The 23374-nt window shown below is 43.6% G+C and overlaps 4 protein-coding genes across 4 annotated transcripts; 3 read left to right on the top strand and 1 right to left on the bottom strand.

The window, feature by feature from the left end:
• Window positions 1–81: 81 nt before the first annotated feature.
• Window positions 82–2431, top strand: IAQ61_000660 (uncharacterized protein; the record flags this gene model as incomplete). The annotated part of the gene is made up of 4 exons (XM_003842655.1): window positions 82–411; window positions 644–666; window positions 725–1620; window positions 1668–2431. The coding sequence occupies 4 exons, from the start codon at window positions 82–84 to the stop codon at window positions 2429–2431; spliced, it is 2013 nt and encodes a 670-aa protein (XP_003842703.1).
• Window positions 2432–3180: 749 nt separating this feature from the next.
• IAQ61_000659 (uncharacterized protein) lies at window positions 3181–4310 on the top strand (the record flags this gene model as incomplete). Its single annotated transcript, XM_003842656.2, has 2 exons — window positions 3181–3394; window positions 3451–4310. 2 exons carry the CDS (start codon window positions 3181–3183, stop codon window positions 4299–4301), a joined length of 1065 nt encoding a protein of 354 aa, XP_003842704.2. The 3' UTR covers window positions 4302–4310.
• Window positions 4311–6273: 1963 nt separating this feature from the next.
• Window positions 6274–6858, top strand: IAQ61_000658 (uncharacterized protein; the record flags this gene model as incomplete). Its single annotated transcript, XM_066094770.1, has 1 exon — window positions 6274–6858. One exon carries the CDS (start codon window positions 6274–6276, stop codon window positions 6856–6858), a length of 585 nt encoding a protein of 194 aa, XP_065955078.1.
• A 1679-nt stretch (window positions 6859–8537) lies between these two features.
• On the bottom strand, window positions 8538–10314 carry IAQ61_000657 (uncharacterized protein; the record flags this gene model as incomplete). The annotated part of the gene is made up of 3 exons (XM_003842658.1): window positions 8538–8601; window positions 8658–9779; window positions 9833–10314. 3 exons carry the CDS (start codon window positions 10312–10314, stop codon window positions 8538–8540), a joined length of 1668 nt encoding a protein of 555 aa, XP_003842706.1.
• Between the last annotated feature and the right edge of the window lie 13060 nt (window positions 10315–23374).

Below are 23374 nucleotides of genomic sequence, written 5' to 3'. Positions count from 1 at the left end.
CTTCCCCCATAGCCTGCAGATCCCGGGCTGCCCTGGCCTGCCCATGATTGTCCACCACTTCCCTCTCCACAACCCTCCAACATGGCCGCCTCCTCCCGCAGGTCCCTGGGCGGCGGACGCGTGCTGGGGAGCGGGAGGAACCTGTCGCCCTCGCTGGCTTCACAGCACCACCAGCAACCTCACCTCGGCCCCCACCGCCGCAACCCTAGCCTGTTGTCGCCCTCGGAAAGCTCGCTGTCGCTGAGCTCGCAGACGTCCAACAGCCCGGCCAGCACTGCCGCCGACACGCGTGGAGAAGACATTGGCAGCAAGGTACTGCTGGGCCCAACCGACCATGCCGCCGCCGCCGCCGCTGCTGCTGCTGCCAGTGCCTCGAGTCGGCTGGCTTGTCCCATATGCAATGAGGAAATGGTACGTCAACTTGTGGCCCCTTTGCGCCTGCCTTGCTATCTTCTGCTTTGTACCTTCCTACCTCTGCTTCGTGCCTTCCTACCTCTGCTTTGTACCTTCCTACCTCTGCTTCGTGCCTTCCTACCTCTGCTTTGTACCTTCCTACCTCTGCTTCGTGCCTTCCTACCTCTGCTTCGTGCCTTCCCTCTGCTTCATACCTTTCCAGACAACATGACATGTACTCACATACCAGGTCACCCTCCTGCAACTGAACAGGTACTTGCCACCGCCGTAAACATCTCTACCCCCCCATGCTGGCCCTAATCTATACCAGACACCTCGACGACAACCACCAGAACCTCGTCGTGGAGGAGCAGGATGAAGTCAAGAACTGGTTCGAAGAGCAAATGCACAAGGCCAAGAAGTTCCAGCCGCTGGCAGTCCTCAACCAGAAACTCAAGGGCCTCGACGTATTCGAGTCCAATGACGCTCCCACGCCCCCACCGCCAATAGCTCACTCCGCCACCGGCTCGGCCACACACATCGCACGCGAACCTACCCCCGTCCGCAGAGACCCGGAGGAGGAAGTTACGCGCGCACATTGGCAGCGGCCGACGTATCGAGACACTTGCTCAGACCCAGTATGCAGACGGCCCATTACAGGTTCACAGATAGCCTTGGGCGGAGGCCAGCAGGCGGTGAACTGCAGGCAATGTGGCCGCCTTTTCTGCGAGGACCACACCATGTATCAGATGAAGCTGTCGCGCCAAGCAAAACATGACCCTGTCCGAGGCATCTGGTGTAGAGTCTGCGAGACATGCTACAAGTCCAGGGACGGCTACCTCGACCACCGCGGGACAGAGCGCGATCGTTTTGAAGAGTTTGCCCGGATTCGGCGGAAAAAGGTCGACAGAGAACGCATGGAGGTCACCAGGCTGGAGAAGAGACTGACCAAGCTCACACAGCTCCTGGCGAATCCACCACCATGGGAAGAGGTCCCCACTACAGGCAGCTGGTTCTCCCTGGCTGGGGCCAAAAATCAGCGAAAAGCATTGGAGCAATCCATCATCATCTGGGAAGAAGATGCAAAGGTCTCCAACTGCCCCTTTTGCCAGCAGGAGTTTTCCACCTACACCTTCAGGAGACATCATTGCCGCATGTGCGGCCGTGTCGTTTGCGGCGATCCCAAGACCGAGTGTTCAACAGAGATTGGGTTGAATGTGGCTGCAGGTACAAACACGGTCGTTCTGCTCCTGTTTCCGCGCTAATCTCGACAGACTCCAGCAAGTCCGAAAAAGGGGTCGAACAAGTGAGTGTCGACGTGCGCATGTGCAAGGATTGCCAGCACACCCTCTTCTCCCGGAGCGATTTTGAGCGTGAAATGGCAGAAAAGCCAAAAGACCAGCGCTCGTATGAAAATCTGGCGCAATTCGAGAGAGGCATCCGCTTGCTTCTACCTCGGTTTCACAAGCTTTTGCAAGCTCTCCAAGATCCAGACAAGTCACCAACACCACAACAACTAACCGATGCCACCAAAGTACGAAAGAGGCTCATGGATGCGTTTGCACAGTTTGACGCAGTCGCAAAACGAATACGGGACCTCCCTACCGACTCGCCAACCCAGCAAAAGCTACAAAAGGCTGTTTACCAACAAGCCTACAGCTTCCTGAGCTTACACATGTTGCCCCTGCGATCCCTTCCCAAGATTCTCAAACATGCTGCACCACAAGGCCGACCCAATACCGGCGGTGCGCTTGCAAATATAAAATACAACGACAAGACGGCTAGCAGCGTCGTCAGTAGTAGCGAGGTATCCGCCATGGAAACGGAGGAGAAGGAGCTACGGGAGCGACTCATCATTCTCGAGGAACAGAAGTTCATGGTGTCAGAGATGGTGGCGAATGCAACCAAGCATCGGCGCTTCGATGAAGTATCCAGTCTAACGCAGAATCTGGACGATTTGAGCAGGGAGATTGACCAGGTTAATGGGCAGCTGGGTCAATTGGACTTTGCGGGCGTTTATCAAGCGGGCGCTGGCTAGCCTATAGTTTGGTTAACAGCGGGGGGGTTTTTGAAAGGAGTAATGAATACGGACATTTGAAAGTGTCATCGTCATCGCTGGCGTCATCACCATGAAAATATCTGCTCGACTACTATCGTATAATGCCATACACAGAATGGAAGTCGTGATACTATCCAACAACTAGTCAAAATGGTGGGAAGGGAGGGTCTGCAGGTGATCTGACCATGTAGCCAAGGTGGCCCAATTAACGCCAGCATTCGAATAGATGCATGAAAAGTTCTGGCTAGATTGCTACCAAGAAACTGCGGAATTCAACAATCAAATTCCTTTCATTCCAGCTGCGTCCTGTTGAAGAGATGGATGATGTCGTACTTGGCCACGGCACAGCCCGCCCCACTCTTACCCGTCCACGCACCCCGCACGACCTGATTGTTACAATCGACAACCCATGATCCTTCCACGGCCTCGGTCCTCCCGCAACGTTATTCTTCTGAAAGTGTTCTGGTCAACTTGGCAGTACTGTTCTTCGCTCGGGGTTGGTGGCACCTACCAGGACTGATTCACGCTACGATTGTACTGGTACAACCTTCCATGACTGGCTGAGCAGTGTGGGATACATGTCACTCATTTATCGTACCCTGTGCAGGCAGATATAAGATAGCGTTCCGGGGAAATTCAGGTCGAGATTACGCGGCTCTCTTGTCGTTCTTCTATCACCACTACCAGCATCTTCTCTTTGGTCGCCATCAACGTACAAGAAGACCACCATGTGTCGTTGGTTCGCATACATTTCTCCCCAAGAACCATGTCTTCTCTCCGATGTCCTCATCACACCGGCGAATAGCATCAGCAAACAATGCTCCGAGCATTATCTGCCTAAACTGCTACCCCATGATAAAGACAAGGATCTGGACCACAGCTCAGATGAACTGCTTCGGATGCGAAACTCGCTTTTGAACATGGATGGGTTGGGTGTTGCTTGTACGAATTGAACCCCTATTATCCCTCACAAGAATCAACACTGACAAAAACAACAGGGTACACCAACGCCGCATCATCCTACCTCAAACACACCACCGGCCCTCGCCCTTCGCTCTATAAATCCCAATCTCCGCCCATCAACGACTTCAACTTCACTTCGCTTTGCTCAAACACGGAATCTCACTGCGTGTTCGCCCACATCCGGGCCAGCAGCGGCACCGCAGTCACCCCAGTAAACTCGCACCCCTTTGCCTTTGGCCGCCACACCTTCATGCACAACGGCGTCATCTCCAACTTCTCCTCGATCCGGCGCGAGCTCACCGACCTCCTCTCCTTCCCCACCTACTGCCACATCCTCGGCTCCACCGACTCTGAACACGCCGCAGCCCTGTACATGACCAACCTAACCTCGCACTCAGACGACCCAGAAGCCTGGTCCAAACCCTACCCTCTTACCACCATGTTCACCGCCCTCCGCACCACCGTCCTCCAAATCCTCACCCTCCAACACAAAACCCTCGGCCCAGCCAACACCCCCTCCTCACTCAACTTCTGCGCCACAGACGGCATCCAGCTCATCGCCCTGCGCTTCCGCAACCACGCCAGCCAACAGCCGCCCTCGCTCTACTGGTCCGAATCCGCGGGCCGCACGCTAAACACCAAATTCCCGGGCCACCCGGACGGCGCGCATGTGCGGAATGAAGAGGCCGTCATGGGCGCGGAGGAGAAGATGGGAAGGCATACGATTGTGGCGTCGGAGCCGACGACGTATGAGGAGAAGGAGTGGCATTTGATTGGGAGGAATTGTGCGTTGTTGGTTGATGAGGGGGGTGGGGAGGTGGAGGTCAAGGTTGAGTATGGGGCTGAGTTGGATGCGCGGGATCCGAAGTTTGATGGGGAAGGTTGAGTGTATGTTTTATTTAGGGAATGTTGGGCAGGCGTCGGGGGATGTGGATTCGTTGTTGGGGAAGAGGAGGGGAGGTGTTTAGGAATTGGGAGACACGAGGGATTCTTTTTGTGCTACGAGTTAGGATACACGGTTTTCGACTGTACAATCATGTTTTTGATCACTGCCAACTCTCCATTATCCCTACCTACCTCGTCAAAACATCCATGCATGCATCGCCCCAACCCACATCCTCCACCATCCCACTCACCACCCTATCCCCATCCTTCAAACTATCCACTCTAACCCCCCACCCCCATCCTTCAAACTATCCACTCTAACCCCCCACCCCCATCCCCGACTCCCACCCTCTCCATACCATCCCCCCACCCACAACGTCCCCCGTTCTCCCACCCTAACCCCAAGAAATCCAATTCCACCCCTTTCTTCCCTTTGACCCAGGGGACACGTGGCGCGGGGATGGGAAGGGGTTCAGGTTTATCAATTGTACTCGCAAAATAAAAACAAAAACAGATGCGCGAGTGAGGATGTTTGGATGGGAAGGCGGGGTTGCGTGGATTAAGAATAAGGTGTTGTGGGGAAAATAGGATGGAATGTGTGTTGGGATTGGGTTGATGGGATTGGGGTTTTGGGTGTTAGGGGGGGGGGTGAAGTGTATACGGTGCGGGTACGCTTGGGTTCGATGTAGCCATTGGCAGTTCTAGTAGCAGGTCGGATTATTATTGTGGCTTTTGGGGGTTTTGGATGTACGGGGGAATTAGGGGGGCGTGTGTGTATGTGTGTCCGAGTCAGTTTGCAACTTGTGCTGGGAGATCTTGGGACTGGAATGGTGTCTGAAGATGTGTACTCTAAATGTATGTGTCTTCAGGTAGCTAGAGTACACCGTGTATCGGTATGGTTCAGAGCCTGCACACCATGTCACAAGCACGTGACCTGCATTTCACCACCCTTCCCATCCCCAATCCCACAAGCACCATCTCACCCACACAACCCCCACCACCCAATCACACAACACAATACCACACCCACGCCGCGCCATCAGATCTCCCATCTCGCTGATCTCGGCACCAAGCCCAGCCGGGCCCGCGGCACCAGAGTGCGGGGCAACCGCCAATGAAGCCCGTCCACGCCGTCCAGGGCTGACAAGCTCGAGAAGTCGATCTGTCAGCCTGCGGCCCCCTCCGTTTTCCTTGATTCCTATCGTTGCGTGCGCAGGAGGCCTGCTCTGCGTCATGCACCAGCTTTTTCGACGGAAAACTCCAGGCCGTGTGGATTTTTTGTTCTGCGTGTGAGGGGGACTAGCGATTACACGGGAATCCGGGTTGGTTAAGCACGTGTTTTGGGGCTGCTTGTGAGATTGCGGGCCTACAGTGGGTTGGAGGGGACGGTGGTACTGACGGTGGTACCGGTACCTACCGTACGGCGACTGATTAGTGTGGTGGCCTGGGCGAGTTCAGCTGTCAGAGGGGACTGCTGCTGTTGTTGCTGCGAAATCAAGGCGTAATTGGGACGCGTGTGGTATAACTTTTGGAGAGCGGCTTGCGGGAAGAGTCAAGTTTGGGAATCAGAAAGGGACTGCTGTTTTTAAGAGACAGTTGCAGGGAAAGAGTAGGGAGGAGAGTGCGTGGGGAGCAACATTACGACATACGACGAGTGAACGGGCGAGGCTGTTGGAGACGAATCGCGCATGAGAACCGTCTTGAGGGGGAATCCTGCTCTCTTTCTGGCTTGATCGGGAAGGAGAGGAAAAAAGAAAGAGGGAAATCCTTTGCGGGTTTGAATGCGCAACGCTTGCTGTCACGATTGGGACGTGTTCACAGTCGAGAAATCAGGAGGATCTACACACGCATCGACATCCATCTACCGTCTGCAAAACAACGACCGCGACAATCCTCACCCACCAAACAACAATCCTATAACACGACGCCTTGCAAACATTTCCCACCACCAACCCACCGCAATGATCCACACAATGCCCATCACCCCACCCCACCACCACACCCCTTCCACCCCCGCCCCCAACCCCCTCACCACCCTCCTCACCCTCCAAACGCACTGGCACAACACCAAGCGCACCTCCGCCCTACCCCTCCGCCTCTTCATGCTCAGCCTGGAAGTCTCCGCCCTCGGCGCCGCCACCCTCCTCGCACCCACCATCATCCACGCCCTCACCCTCTGCTTCTCCGAACTCTACGAACTCACGGACCGAAGAGCACATTCGCCTTATGCACCCCGTTCGTGGGGTAGCATAGGGCTTGCCCTACTGCTCCTGGGCGCGTGGGTGTTGGCCCTCGCTCGACTGGCATATATTGTTGATTTTGAGGGGGACCGGGGACGAGCACGGGGACAGGAACGGGGACGGGAACATGGGGCCGACGGGCCAGGTACTAGGGGTGCATGTGTATCGTGGGGACGGATAGCAGGCAGGATTATAGCGCCGGTGTTGCTGTTCGTTTTGACGGGAGACTTTTTGCTAGGGGTTGCGAGACGCGTGGTGGATCCGATGGTTGTCATTGTGGGGAATGGGGGAATGGGGTTGGAGGTTGGGGTCGAGTAGATACGCCGACGACTTTTGTTTTTTCCTTGTCCTCGATCAAAGGAACGAATGTCGGGATTTGTAGCCGGGGAGCGCGATGTGGTCAACGTATTGCACGTGTGGAATGATTCGATACCACGCTATATTTATTCTATTCACAGTTACAAAGTCCAAACTTTCCCCCACCTAATCCTATCCAATCATCTTCCCCAACACAACCAAACTATACCAAACTATACCACACTCACACCGCACACCAAACCGGTTGGTAATTTGGGGTTGTGGGGATGGAGGGATGGTGTGTATTATGTGTGTACGATAGGGTGGGTGTTGGAGTGGGCGGGGAGGAACCCACCTCCCAAATCCCACTCCCCAGAAGAATCCCCATACCCACAAATCCCCCCCCCCCCCACAATCGGCCCTTCCCCTCAACCACCCAATCACCCACAAACCATGCACCCGTTCCCCTTGCCCGTCGCCCCGCCCGCCAAACAAAGTCGGCCTTATCCGCGCGAGGCGCGCAAAGCCTTGCACGTGGGACTTGGGGATGGGATGGGTGTGTAGTGTAGTGTAGTGTAGTGTAGTGTAGTGTAGTGTACTGCGTATAGCCGGTAGATTATGATGCCGAGGCTGGCTGGCTGGGACTAGCTGAAGACCCTATTGTTCTCGATTTTATTTGGGGGGGGGCGGGGGCAAGGATAGGGAGAAGTGTGTGGATGGATTGGGGCTGGTTGGTTTTAGGTTTGGATGTGGGTAGTTGGGCAGTGTTTGGGTTGGCAAGGATGGATGGATGGTGGATGTAGTGATTTTTGAAATGTTTTCATCATTGTCTGGTTTTGAATCTTGATAACGCGGTACTACAGTACAGTACAGTACAGTACAGTACAGTACTATTACCGCAACATACCGCGATTTTCCGCCACAACGCGACACCACCAGATGACAAGATGCTTGGACACTTTGCACACGAACTACGGCGACATTGTGCTGTCAACAGCGCGCAGATGGAGAATATTTCAAATACCGCGTAGGTATACTACACAGGAAACGGGCACCAAGTGCCACGTTCTAGAATCCCACTTAGTCTAGAGTAAACGCGGGTCGGTGATGAATAGTGGGGTTGGTACCGGTACACGTGCAAGCCCCATTATACCACAGTACAGTACAAGAAAACACGACTGCCATGGAGCGCTATTGTGCAATATACCGGTAGCGTAAACCAGATCCCAAGTGGGGATATCTGTGGATCGCGCGTGTCAGGAAGCGACGTCAGCGGCTCTGCGAATCTTTGGCTTGGATCTGGGGGCGCAAGGTGGCTGTGGTGTAGTTGTGCCGACATCTCAATCATGTCGGATCTATGTCGCTTTGGTAGTGTCGCGAGGGCAGTCGTCGTCGAGAGCTGCTTCATGGTTGAGACGGTGCTCTGCGCGAGCATGGTTGCGTTTGGCACATGTCAGGTTGTCGCGTTGGGAAAGTATCAAGAGGCGCCTTGTGAGAAGCTCGGGGTCTGCGATGATGAACCGAATTTCAAAGGAATTCGTCCTTGTATTCATGTGATGATGGTATCAGCGCTCGTGAGCTACTGATCAAAAGGAATCTATCCAACCCATGTCAATTCGTCATAAAAACATTGCGTCATCGAGCTAATAATCAACACACGTGCTGAGAATGTGCGGGGATCTCCCAGGGCGGCTGTGTTTTTACTCTGCACGCTTGTCTACAGGAACATGGCGCTTGAAGCCGACGAGTTGGAGCATTTCAGTCCTGGAGTAATGATCAGTACGTGGCCGATTGTGAACAGGGAATCATGCTCTACATACCAGAATCCCACTGGGGGCGTGATGAAGCTAGCCTCGTACGCATCGATCAAAGGAGCGTCCCACACAAGGTCAACCTCATGCGGCTTGATCCACTTGGTCCTCTTGAATACTTTCCAAAAGATGAAGAGAATCGGCGCAAGCCCAACCATTGTGTAATAAGTGAAAAAGGACTCGAGGGTGAAGTTGCCAGGCTTGAAGGTCGAATACCCATAAACGAAGACGACGGTGATTTCAAAGCAGAGCGCAATGTAGGCTCCATAGGGCTGGAACCAACCCGTGTACGGCAGAGTGTTGCGGTCGAGTCCCTGGGCCTTGCACGCCTTGTAAAAGGCAATGTACGTGCTGCACATGACAATGTAGTTGATCACCCCACCAGCGGTGATGATGTTGGTAAGCCATGTCAATACCTTGGCAGAGTCGTCGGACAACTGGAGAAAGGAGAGGAATGGGAAGACCATGACGACGAGGAAGCAGTAGATCGGAACACCATTCTTGGTACACTTGCGGAGGAATCGTGGCGCACGGCCTTCAATGGCAAGCGAGTACAGACTACGTGTAGCGCAGTAGGTGTACGTGTTGCCGGCTGAAAAGATACTGGTGATGAGGAGAGCGTTGACCAGATGGGGAAGACCACCAATCTTCAAGTTGCGCATGGCGATGACGTAGGGAGAAGCCGCGGCACTGCTCTCACCAGCCTCCAGGACCTGGACGAGCTGGGGGTCGTTGTAGGCCAAGACAATGCCGACACAGAGAGCGCCGAGGATGAAGAAGGCACCGAACCGCCAGTAGACGGTTTTGAAGGCATTCTTGATGTAAACGCGTGGACGCCTAGCCTCGCCGGCAACCATGGAGATGTATTCTGGGCCAACGACGCAGAAGGAGGCCGCCCACAAGGAGCCCAAGAAACCTTCAAATCGTCCAAGATCTGCATTGCTCTCGCCATGGGAATTCATTGGTCCCGGATTACGCCAGTAACGGAAGCCGTATGCATCTTTCTGGGGGTTGCCACCAACCATGGTGATGAAGGTGAATGCGTACAGGATCAAAATCAAAAGTACCTTGCCACCAGAGAGCCAGAACTCAGCCTCTCCGTATGCCCTCACAGCAAGAATGTTGCAAGCACTAGCCATGTCAGTTTACATGGAACGAGTGCAATGTTGGTTATCGGGCCTTACGCGTATAGCACGATGACGGCTGCACAGACAGCTGCGACTGGAATATCATCTCTCCAGAACCTTAGGACAATATTGAGCGCCGTAATCTCAAAGGGAATCAGCAATGCCTCGTAGAGGAAGAAGTTCCAGCCAGCCATGAAGCCGTGAGCTTCGTCAACCCAGTGGCCAGCCAGACGGATAAACCCGCCAGAAACGGGCATAAAGGATGCCATTTCCGCCATGCAGTTATTGACCAGAGCAATGATACAAGAGTAGCCGGTGTAAGCGAGCAGGAGCCCAAGAGGACCGCCTTTATTCAGTGCTCCGCCTATGGATACGAAGAGCGCAGTACCAATACTCCCTCCAATGGCGATGAGCTGAATCTGACGGTTTCCAAGATGACGCTGAAGGTCATCGGAATTATCCGTCACGGTTCCATGCTGGACGTCATCACTGGGATACGTTTCGCGAACGAACTCGGCCGAAGACTTTTTTTCTTGCATGTTATGGTCGCAGAGGGCAATGCCGCGAGGGTTTGGCGTTCAAGTTGGCTGGGAAATTGGTCGCGTGAGGATTTTGTCGCTTGCGGAAGAGTGTTGCTTGGGAGTCGGCTGTGTACCAATCGCGTGGAAGAGGAGCCGAAGCTACAGAGGGAATCGCACTGGAGATGGGTGGACGTGAAGGAGGAAGGCTGGCAACCGTTTGGGACTTGGAAAGGCCCTTGCCAGACCAAGGATCCAGGGCGAACGCCTCAGCTTTATACGAGAGGCAGACACGGCACATGGCAAGGCTCGAGATGTGGATCCCGACATCTTGGTGGGAGAAGTAATGTGAGCGGGCCATGCAAACAGCTTAGCGCGATACTGGGCCTGCGGCGAAAGCTAACGATTTGCAGCGTAGTGAATGTACCCACATCTCCTGGGCATAGATCGGCCTTGGTCACCCGGGGCTGGGCGAGGTTTGCCTCATCAAAGTCAGCGAGCCAGTCCTCTTCCACACACAGCTCATGCGAATGTGAACATCGACCAGGGCTCCGGCGAACCCTCGCCTCCGCCATCCATCGGCAATGCAGGAAACGTAATCCAGTCTCGCGGGTGCTGTACTTCAGCCTCCTCCGTCTCCTCTTGGTGGCTCATCCTGATCCTGAGGAAGAGGAAACGCAGGCTTCAGATCGCTTGAAGGAAGCAACTGTAGTACTAAGAGTACGTGGCGCTTGATTGGATGCTAGTGGCTCCGTCGTACGAGTACATGAGAGTACAGGTGGGCTTGAAAGTGTGGTGGCATGTCATATGACCATGGGTTTAGCGTCGGGCGACTTGGGCTTTACTCCGAGTGGTTAGAATATCCCTGTAGGTTCAAGTCCACGTCACAGCGGCAAATTTTTATAGTTATATAAACTAGCCTATAGTTAAGTATAAATTAGGGTAATTTAAGCAAGTAAACGCAGTTTTTGTTACTATCTTTTTTAAATATGTTCTAAACCTATTCTTAATAATATATAGGCGTTTCTAAATACTATACTAGAGTTTAGTATAGTAGTACTAGATAACGTATCTAAACTAGATAGTAATATTAGAGATAAATTTAGGCAACTATATAAAGTGCTAGAGGAGGATAGTAGTAGTAGTATTAAGGAAGTAAGTAAAAGTAAATAGAACAAGTTTAGAACAGGTTAGTAATATGTTATAGGGGCATAATATATACCTTACTTATAGTAATAGTTAAGGACCACTACTTACACTAGCAATTATTAAGCATGCAGCTATTCTCCTAGCATACCCTTAATTATATAGCTAAGGGTATAGGTATATAATACTAGTTTAGCAATATAAAGATAGCTCTTACCTAACAAGAGAAGAGGTGCTTGTGCAGGCTATATAGGTAACACGTTAAGAACACGTTCTTAAATTGTTCTAATTCTAGCAGGTATAATACTCCCACTAGTCTATCTATCTTAATAGGCCTATAACTTTACTATTCTTTAATAGCTAGCTAGCAAGCTAGTATAAATACTAATACTCTAGGGTAAAAGCGTGTAAGTATCTTAAGAACACGTTATAAACGTGTTCTTATTACGTTGTTAATAATGTATTGTATAATTAGATCTAAACCTTAAAAAGTGTAGTACTTAAGAAAATTCTATAAAGAGAACTACAAATAAGAAGCTATTATTATAGCCTTATTAAGCGCTTCTCTTTAAGGATTTGTAAGGACTACTAGGTATCTTGTTATCCTATAATAAGGACTATAGTAAATTAGGTAGGGAGCAAAACTTAAATATATTTAAAATATATTAATAACAAGTTAGTAAATTGTAGAACAGGCTTAACTATATATTAGCTGTTAGAACTATAGCCTAATATCTGCTACTAGGAAAAAACATTATTTTAGTTAGGTACTACTAGAGGTAGACTCTATATATCTACAAGGTCTTCTAACTAGGGAGATATTAAATCTTTCTAGTAGTCCTGCTTTATATTCTGTGGTTAAGCCACAGTTAAGCTAGATAAAGAAGTGTGGTAGGCATATTGCAACCTATTCCTAACACGTTCCTAACATATTCTAGGCGTTAATTATCTATAAGGGCAAGGATCTCTATTTAAAATCCTGTGTAAAGTTACCTTCTAAGTAATTATACTAATAGATATAGTAGTAATACCTTTTTTTACTATTATTTCTTTTAGTATACATATATATATACCTCCTCCTCCCTTAACACTATCTAATAGTAATATTAAGGAAGTAGTAAAGGTGTTACAGCCTATGCTTACTCTATAGCTTACGTAATATAAGTTATTTACAACCTGTTACAAATATATTCCTAACTTATTATAGCCTAGTTCCTAAACTTAACCTAGCTCTAAACCTATCTCTAACTTAAAGGTTTCTATTCTATTAAAGAAATGTATATTAGCTTTGCAAATAAAGATAAAATCTTATATATTATAAAGCGTGAAAAGCTTCTATAGTTCCTATTTAAGAGTAGCCTTAGAGGAGTACACTATAAGTAGAGGATAAAGTATTAGGATCCTAAAACTATATATAGTGTAAGAGAATAGGTTTAGAACACGTTGCTAATATATTACTACAGGCGTACATATAGCAAATCTTTATATTAAGCTTAGGTAACTTAATTATTTGCCTTTTTAAAGAGTAGGCATTAATTCTATTAGATTAAGACACGTTCTAGATGGATATGTTATATAAGAGGTTATATAGGGCATAGGTAGAGATTCTAATAGTAATCTTCTACCTATAGGAAAAGAAGCGTATGTATTAAGAATAGGTTTATAACACGTTTCTAACACGTTATAGTTATTACACTTAGCTAAATTATTATAGATAAGGATATAACTAAGATATATTAAGTTACTATTACTAACTTCTTTTAGAAGTGTAAAGCACTTATAAAAAGACAAGTATTATAGAGGTATATTTACTTATAGGGATTCTATAGGACTACTATTAATATATGCAACAAGTAGATAATAGGCAAGTTTTATAGTGCACCGTAACATGTTTGTAACGTGTTTCTAACTTGTTTCTAGGACTTAGGCGCTATCTCTAGTTAATTAATCCCTATAAGCGTAACTAGCGCTAGCAACTTTAATCTTGTATAAGATTTTGTTAAGTACATCTACAAAGAAGTATTTATAAAGTATGTAAAAGAGAGCTAGATAATACTACCTCTTTATATCTAAGTGAATTACTACAGGCATTAATAGTAGAGGAATACTTTTAGCTTGCTAACCTCCTCTTACGTAAGTAAACACATTCTAAACCTATTCTAAACGTGTTCCTAACTTGTTCTTATATAATTAGAACACAAACCCTCTAAAGATACCTAAAACTAGGTAATCTATAAGAAAAACCTAGTAATTGCTACTAGGATTGTGTAATGCTGTAGTAAAATATTAAAAGAGGTATAGGAAAAACTAGAATCTTATTTAAATACAGCTAAGCAAGCAGGCTAGAAAGGATATAAAACTAGTAAGCATGTAAGTATTCTTAAGGCTACTTAGAAGTAAGTTTACAACCTATTCTTAACCTGTTAGAATTATATAAGTAATATTGTGTAGTGTATACTAGATAGATCTATAGGATATAAAAGAGTTTAAAGCCTAGAGCAAGTTTAGAATACGCTATAACTATAGAACTCCTAATAGGCTTAAGTAAAGGTACCTTAAAAAGCTTTAGAGGGGAGAAAGTAAGTCTTACGCTAGTGTTATACACATTTGCTAATTAAAACGTGTTTAGAACGTGTTTAGAACGTGTCCTATAATAATAATAACACTCTAGATAATAATAAAGCAAGTCTTGCTATATCTAACTTAACTAGATATATCTTAGTCCTAATAAGAAATAAAAGAGCACGCTTAAAAGCCTAAAGCTAGAGGGCAAGTAGTAGAGTGGTATTAGAAAGAAGTTCACCAGCCCCTTTTCTATCTTCTCTACTACTAGGCTCTTCTCCTCTACTAATAGCAACCTAAAGGTATGCTTCGCGAAACATGTTTATAATATATTCCTAACTTATTATTAGTCTATAACTATAAACTTTATAATAAAAGGCTCTTCTTAGTAATTAGGCTCTAAAGGAGAGAAAAGAAAAGCTAGAGGTAGATAAGGAAGAACTTACACAGAAAAAGGCACTGTTTAAATTGCAAAAGGCATAGTTTAAACTTAAGAAAGAGATAGCTACTTTTTATATAAGGTAGGGTTAGTCTATAAATATAGTAACTAGTTCCTAACTAGTTCTTAATATATTCTAGTCTATTACGTAAGCATATATAAGCAGATAAATATATATTCTTTCTTCTTCTCTTTCTTCTTCTTTCTTCTTACACTCTATAAGAACTTTTTATATTTAAGAGTTTAATACTATTTTACTATCTATCTTTCCTAATATTATTAGATATAACTAGTTAATATAGTCTATAAAGATCTTTTAAAGTTAGTATATAATAGAACGCGTTAGGAACACGTTGTAAACTTGTTCTAACACTAAGTAGGATTTATACTAGCTATAATGTTCTAGTTATAGGCAATAGTATTTGCTTTACACTAGATAGAATAGTATAGAGATAGCTATTAGTATAGTATTAACACAAGAATAATACTTGTCTTTCCTAAGCCCTGCGCAAAGCGCAGGTTTTGCACAGCTTAGGCGCTAAGACACTAAACCTAGCTAGGGATGCACCTAATTAACTAGAATACTATAAGGTGTCTTTACAATAGGGTTGTTACAGAATCTCCCCCTCTAGCTGTAGTCCCTAGCAGTAACCTATAGCCTTAATAAAAACCTCACCCTCTAGGGAAGGAAAAGAGTGTCTATAGTTTAACCTATAGATGCGCTATATAAGCGTTCCTTCTGCGTGTTATATATATTATAGGCGCACAGTACTTACGTGTTATTATACTATAGTGTAGAAAGTTAACTATTTACTTATTACTTAGTTAAGGCTAAAGCTCTATATGTTATAAACAACTAAATACTTTACTACTGCGTGCCTTAACCTTTAAGTACCTACAACGCATCTTAACTATATATCCTACGCCTATTAATATAGTCTACTACCTAAACCCTAAATATATTAAGAAGTCGCACCTCTATAGTGCCTAGCCTTACGCGTTTAACGCGCTAGCTAAGCGCGTAGATTAGGTAGCCCTAGCTACAACCTGCCTACGCTGCGCTTAAAACATTGCTAAGTAGAAAAAGGATTACAATATGCCTAAGCATTGTTACTATAAGCACTGCACTACTAGTAACTATAGTAGGTGTACTAAGGTTAGTACTAAAAGTTTGCTTTAGGTGCGCTATAGCTAATTTCTATAGGTGCCTTAGGTAATAAATAGTTAATTAAATTGTTTATACGTCCTCTACGCTAACTATAACACTATAGTTACAAATACCGCTACTCTAAGGATAGACGCTAATATAATTGCTACAGGCGTTAAGCTTGCGCGTTGCTAGCGCTAGTTTAACTTAGAGCTATTAAGCTGCTACCGCGTTGCTGCCTATACTAGCACACCTTTAGGTGTGGCCACCTAGGTCCCTACTACTTCGCCCTAATTCCTTAGCTTAATCCTTGTAGAGCAGCGTTATATTGCGGCTGCCCTTAAGCAGATTATAGGCTACGTAGCTAGACTTGTAAGTGCGCTTATTAAGCGTATATAGGGCGCATGCTAACTAGTTTTAGGCTCCTAATAGTAGTAATAATACTAATAGCTCCTCTAGTAATAACAACAACAAGGAGGGTGCTAGTGCTAAAGCTAGTAATAGTAGTAGAGATAAGGAGGATGCTAAAGGTAAGGAGGGCGCGGTTAAGGGTAAGGGCGCTAGGGAGGAGTAGGTATGTTACGCGTAGGGCGCAATTCCTATAAATTATATCTAGCGTTTTTATATTTATAGATACCTATAGGCCTAAGGCTATATTTAGGCTAGAGGCTGTATAAGAAGATATACTTCTTTACTATGTTTTCTATGCATTACTTGTGATTCTTTCTTACTTTCCTTGTATAAGGAGATTTACTAAGTTTATATTGTTAAATTATGTTATCTATATTCTTAAAGTCTAAGGGTAGAGTCTAGGTATCCTAGGATTTATTATAGCCTTTCTAGCGGAGTAGGTATTATAGTTAGCCTTTCCTTTTCTACTTCCCTAGGATCTTCTCTACCTCCTAAACTTCTTCTCCTTTAGGTGTTACGTCTAGTAGGAGGGTGTTGTCCTCTTCTCCTATCCTAGGATTCTAACGTTCTAGTAGGGAAACGTAGAATACGTTATAAATACAATAGGAGGGTAGAAGAAGTAGGCAGTATGCCTATATTCTAACTACGCCTTGTATCTAAAATAGGCTAATAAACTTGCTAGATAGCTTCCTGCTAGGTTGTTTAGCTAAGTTAATATACTTAGTACTAAGTAGTACTAGATCTCCTAGGTAGAAGGTTTCTTCCTTGTGTTTCTTATTGTAGTATTAGCTCTAATATTCGCGTGCTTTCTCTAGCTATTCTTTTATTATTGCTCTTGCGCTATACATACGCTTTACTCTTTTAATTGCGTCTAGCATCTCCCCCTCTAGCCTACTAACCTTAGGTAGCTTAGTAAGTAAGGGATGCTTACTATACACTACCTAGAATAGGGTAACTTTTATTAACTTATATACTAAATTATTATAGGCAAACTGCGCTATAGCAAGGAGTGTTACCTAGTCTTCTTAAGAACTTAATATAAATATTCTTAAGTATTGTTCTAGGGTCTAGTTCTAGCGTTCTGTTTACCTATCTGTCTATAGATAGAAGGCGGTGCTTAGCCTGCGCTTTACCTATAGTTAGTAGCAGATTTCTGTCTAGAATAAAGAGGTAAAAATCGCTCCTCTATCTAATATAATACCTTTCTAGATCCTAAACTTTAAAATAATATATGCAAAGTAAGCCTCTGCAAACTATTTTATATCCTATGTTTTTAAAGTAGGTATATAGAGTGCTATCTTTAAGAAGTAACACACTATTATAAGGATTGCATTAAACACGTAACTAGTAGAGTCCTTTGCTAGTAGTAGGCTAGTAATAAAGTCTAGTGTAACTTCCTTAAAGATTTCTCTAGAGACTAGTAGTAGTAATAGCTTTCTATATTAGCTATACCTTAGAGCCTTGCTCCTTTAGCAAATAGTACATGTTCTTACGTAATCCTAAATATCTTAACGTAGAGTAGGCTAGTAGTATATCCTCTTAATTAGCTTAAGCGTCCTACATACGCTAAAGTGGCCTGCTATACGCGAGTTATAGTTCTAGAACAAAATCTCTTACCTAATAGCTAGTTCCTCTAGAATATACATCCTACTATTATATCTTAGGACTTTCTTCTTATCTAAGCGCTAAACATGCGCTTTTCTATAGTTTTAAGTGCTATCCTTAGGTATTAAGCTTGCAACCTGTTACTGTGCAAAGGCGTCCCCCTGCTATAACTAGCGCAAGGTCTTAATAAGTAATTAGTACTCTACTATTATAGGTTCACTACTAGCTAACACCCTAGCTAGTAAGCGTGGCACGTATAGCGTGCACACTATAGCGCTAGTAGTAGGGACCTTTCTAGTTCTATAAACTATAGCAACGTGCGTCTTACACGCACCTAACAAGCTCTGCTTATCTATAGATCTACTTACTCTACTAAGTCTATCCCTTATAAGTAGTTTACTCTATAAGGTAGGTAATAATTAGGTTAGTAATAGGTTCTCCTATATATAATCTGCCCTTCTTAAGGGGCTATCTATAGGGTTAGTTTTCCCTAATCTATGCTCTACCTTAAAGTTAAAAGCTCCTAGATACATCGCCTAATAAGCTTGTCGCAGGTTTAGCTTCTGTGCAGCGCGTATCCCGCGTAGGTTATTATAGTTACTTAGCACTTATATAGTATACTAGGTGCCTTCTAGGTAGTGCTACTACTGCTTAAAGCTATAAACAATAGCTAGCAGCTCTAGGTTATAGACTTTGTAATTTAGCTTAGTAGCTTGTAATTTCCTTAAGATAAAGGTAACTAGGTGCTATTTGTTATCTTTAAAAAGTTATAAAAGGATACCTGCAATAGTAAAGGTAGAAGTATCTATTTCTACTTAAATAGGGCGCTTAGCGTTAAAGTGGCGTAAGATAGGCGCGCTTAAAAAGTATCCTTTAAGCATCTTAAAAGACTTATCTGCAGCAGGTATCTAAGTAAAGCTATTATCCTTTTTAAGTAAATTAGTAAGGGGGGCAGTCTATATAGCATAGCCTGCAATAAAGCGTTAGTAGAAGTTAGCAAAACCTAGAAAAGATTGTAGTTCCTTAATATTTATTAGCTATAGCTATTAGGTAATACTCTCTACCTAAGCAGGATTAGCGCACACACCTCGCGTGCTAATAATAAAGCCTAGAAAGTAGACCTTATTAGATATAAAGGTGCACTTTAGTAGGTTAATAAATAACTCTACGTTGCGCAGTAATTAAAGCACAGCGCGCACAGCACGCTAGTAGAGCGTAACTTTATTACTGCTAGTATAGATAAGGATATTATCTAGGTATATAATGCATATATAATCTAGGTGTTTAATTAAGGCTCTATTAATATAGGCCTAGAAGCTAGTAGGGGTATTAGTTAGCCTAAATAGCATTACTAGATATTTAAAATAACTGTAGCGTGTACAGAAAGCTATTTTCTATTTATCTCCTGCCTTAATCCATATTCTATAGTAGGCGTTCTAGAGGTCTAGGGTTGTATAGTAGCGTGCGCCTAACAGGCAGTCTAGGGTCTCTCTAATTAGTAGGAGCAGGTAATAATCTTTAACAGTAATTGCGTTTAAACCACAGTAATCTACGCAAAGGCGAAGTATTCTATCTTTCTTAGGAATAAATAGGATAGGGGCCCCTATAGGGCTAGTGCTGTAGCAAATCTAGCTATTATATAGTGCTTGTTCTAAGTACTCTCTAAGTAGCTTTAGCTTACGTAAGGAGAGGTTGTAGAGCGGACTATATAGAGGCTCCTTTCCTTCTAGGAGAGGAATAGCATAGTCTAAGGACTTGAAATTTAGAGGGGTAGCAGCTACCTCCTTGCTAAAGATATTAGAGTAGTCCTTTAAAGCATTTAGTATACGCGGCTCTTACGCTATATACGCTTAGTAGATATAGGCATTATATTCTAAGTCTATGCTAGTAGTCTAGATAATACTAAGAAGTAGTAGGTTAAGACCTAATTATTATATATCTTCTTCTAACTCTTTAGTAGTAACAAGCTAAATACTAGCTACTTTGTATCCCTATCTCTAGGCTTAAGAGCTATAGTTAAGGTAAATGTGTCCTTACTAGAGGAATAGGTTACTAAGTAGTAGTAGAGAGCCCTCCTTATTAACGCTATACACAGTTGTCTACACACAGCGCTTAACGCCTATATTGTTAGCTAAGCGTACCTAGAGCGCATATGCTGCGTAAGTGCTCTATTGTTATCTCCTAATCTAGCCTAACTAAGGAAGCTCTACTCCTTTAATAGGTAGTAGGCTTATTTTAATAGTAGTCTTTTAACTAATTAGGCTAATATCTGCCTAAGGGTCTAAAATAACCTATAGTTGTCTCTCTAGGGTTATCTCCCTAGCTGCGCTACACATGCGCTTTATGCCTAGTAAGATATATATTAGAATACGCCTTACTATCCCTAGGTTATTAGTAAGGCTTAAGCTTTTCCCGTCTTATTAATACGCACAGGGATCTAATTTAGGTTACCACTTTTGCACTTATTAGTGTAGTAGCCTTTCTTTTAACATTTAAAATAGGTAATACTATTCTTATCTTAAGGTAGCTTATTTATAGGAGGAGGTAGCTTCTCTCCTAGCTTTTAGTCCCTATATCTAGTGTTTCCTTTAGGACGTGTGTTATAATCGCGTGTTAGGGAGGGTTAGCGCAGGTTTTGCTTAAGTGTAGAGCCTAACGCTATTAAATCCTCTCTTGTTGCTAGTACTTAGTAGTAGTTAGTAATTACTTACTATATCTCTAGCCTTAGCTTTAAGAAAAGATGCTAGACTCTCTGTTATTTAGTGTAGGGAGTAAGTTAATCCTCTAGGACTTTAAGGTATATTACAAAGGAGCGAACTGTTTAGTCCCTATGCTATGTTACCTAAGTGTGCGTTATAGCTACTTTAAGTGTGTAATTAATAGGGTTAGAGAGTAAGTTAAGTATATACGCCTTAAAATATAACTAGGTTGCTATTGTAGTAGTTGCTCTAAACGTGCGCTTAAAGTGCGTGTACTATAGTTCTTAGGGGTCTCCTGCTAAGTACTATATAGCCTAAAGAACCTTGTCCTTATTATAGTAGAAAGTCTATAGTAATAGTAGAAAGGCTCCCTTATAAGAGTAAAAGAATTTATAATATTCCTTAAGGTTTTTTCCCTTATATTCTAATAGATCCTTTGGTTTTAGCATGCGCTTTAAAGGTAGGGGCGTTAGCGCCCTAGATACGCCCTACTTGTACGTATTTTTAAGTGTCTTAGGGACATCCTCTATTATACTCCCTATTAAGTCTAGGGTAGTGTCCCTTTCTAGGCTTTTAAGGTGTAGGATCTTAGCTTCTAGTTTGCGTAGGCGTTATAGTTTCTAGAGTTTATCGCGTCTCCTTTAGGTAGCTTAGATACGCTTATTAAGCGTTAAGTCTGCGTCTAGTGTAGGGGTTTGCTGCTTATCACTTAGGGGGGAACTGCTTGCTAGTTCTTCCCTTAGTTGCGGCTTAATAGGGGGTGGTTATATTTTTGCTAGTAGTACCCCTTAGCTATTTACGCGCGTAGATAGAGCTATCTCTAGACTATTAAATAGGAAGTATTATTATGTAATATTCTAGTTATAGGTAATAGTATTTGCTTCACACTAGATAGAATAGTGTAGAGATAGCTATTAGTATAGTATTAACACGAGAATAATACTTATCTTTCCTAAGCCCTACGCGAAGCGTAGGTTTTGCACAGCTTAGGCGCTAAGACACTAAACCTAGCTAGGGATGCACCTAATTAACTAGAACACTATAAGGTGTCTTTACGATAGGGTTGTTATACTAGCGATATATTAAGCTTAAGTTACTTCTATCTAATACTAGGGCATTCTCTCCTATAATATCCTACCTAAATAATAGGTGTATAGTATTTCCTAGCGAGCTTTTCTACTAGGCTATTTAGGCTAGATTAGGGGTATAGGAACTTTATAGAGTATATATACATATAAGTTAGAACACGTTTATAATATATTAATAACTATTTTAGCGTTGCTTCTCTAATAGAGGTAATCTTATCTACTACCTTAAGAGGTATTATCCTAAGGTTTAAATAGCCCTAGTAAACTATAGCAGAACTATAATACAAGGCATTATAGAAGCAAGGATCTTCTATAGGAGCTTAATAGTAAATGCTTAAGAATGTGTTCTAAACACGTTAATAATACGTTCTCTGCTAGTAGAGTAGACTGCCCTAAGTACCTCCTCTAAGGTTTAAGAACCCTCTAAGATAGCTAGTCTATAATAAGAAGTGGTAGCTAGAGTAGAGGCTAAAGAGGAAGCAGAGAGTAAAGAAGAGAAGCAAATAGTTGCTCCCCTTTACACTATAAATAATATTTAGCAAAAGTAGCAAAAAGGAGATATAAGTCTAGTCTCTTAAAACATGTTTAGAATATATTAATAATACGTTATAGCTAGATACCTATAAATACTAGATTCTTCTTTAATCTAAGGGACTACTAGAGCTTTATAATACCTATAAAAGTTAAAAGAAAAAGTTATATACTATTAAAGGACCCTATAAAAGTAAATAGTATTTTACTTTTAGTAGATAGAAAAAAAAAGAGAAGAGTAGAGAGTTTATTTTAGTAATTACTACTACCCCTTTAGGTTATATGCTATTGTATATTATTTATTAGAACCTATTCTTAACATGTTCTTAACGTGTTCCTACTTATTGCTATTATTATCTCCCTCCCCCTCTCTAGTATCTTCTCTATCCTCCCTATCCTCCCTAGGCTCTATAAAAGCATACCACAAGTGGAACTAGGCGGCATTCTAGCAGGAATTAGCAAGGTCTATACTAGTATTAAAGTAACAGTCTTAAAATACGTTAGGAATAGGTTAATAATATATTATAAATAACTTACTACAGCTAGAATAATTGCAAGCGCAGATAGCATAAGGAACCTAATAACCTTAAATCCTTAGTAGGGTAGATATAGTAACAAAGTTAAGCTGTAACAAGTTAGTAACGTGTTTTTAACAGGTTCTTACAGGCTATACCTTATTACTATTATAGCTACTACAAGTCTTCTTCTAAATTATATTTAGGAGGGTATTAGTATTTATAGGGGGGCCTATAGTAGCTACTAGCTAGGCTTAGAGAACTTCTATAAAATATATTAGTAATAAGTTTTAAATATATTCTAAATAACTTATAGCAAGGAGCGTTCTAGTAATTATATATAACCTTTATATAGAAGTCTATATATATTAGTATAATAAGTTAAGAATAGGTTAATAATATATTTACTCTTTACCTTGTAGACCTCTGTTATAGAGGGCTAGCTAGTCTTCTTAACCCTACTAACCTTATAGTAGGCTATATTAAGCCTATAATCTTTTTTAGCATAGGTATATAGAGTGCCCCTAGTACCTAGAATAGCCTAAGAATATTAGAACCTATTTAGAATACATTTAGAACCTGTTCTTACTCTATATAAGGTGCCCTTATTATTAATCTTAGCATAGTAGTAGCACTCTCTACTCTCTATCTTAACTACCCTATTAGGGCTAACTACAGGCCATGCCTTAATATTATCTAGGACGTAGCTAAGGGCAAGGTACTATTAATAGTGCTTCTATAACCTGTTAAGAATATATTCTAAATATATTTTAATCTGCTTACGTAGGATAAGAGGGATACGTTAGTAACAGGCATAGCAGTAGCAGCTTATAGTATTACTAGTATAGAATGTGTTTAGAATAGGTTTAGAATATATTACAAAATCTTACAGCATAATATTTAGTTAACCTCGCTTAGCTAGCTAGTAGAGCTTGGCA

Source organism: Plenodomus lingam (genome assembly GCF_022343315.1).
Source record: "Plenodomus lingam strain CAN1 chromosome Unknown contig_11, whole genome shotgun sequence".
Classification (NCBI taxonomy): Eukaryota; Fungi; Ascomycota; class Dothideomycetes; order Pleosporales; family Leptosphaeriaceae; genus Plenodomus; species Plenodomus lingam.
This window is presented reverse-complemented; position numbering and strand designations above follow the sequence as displayed.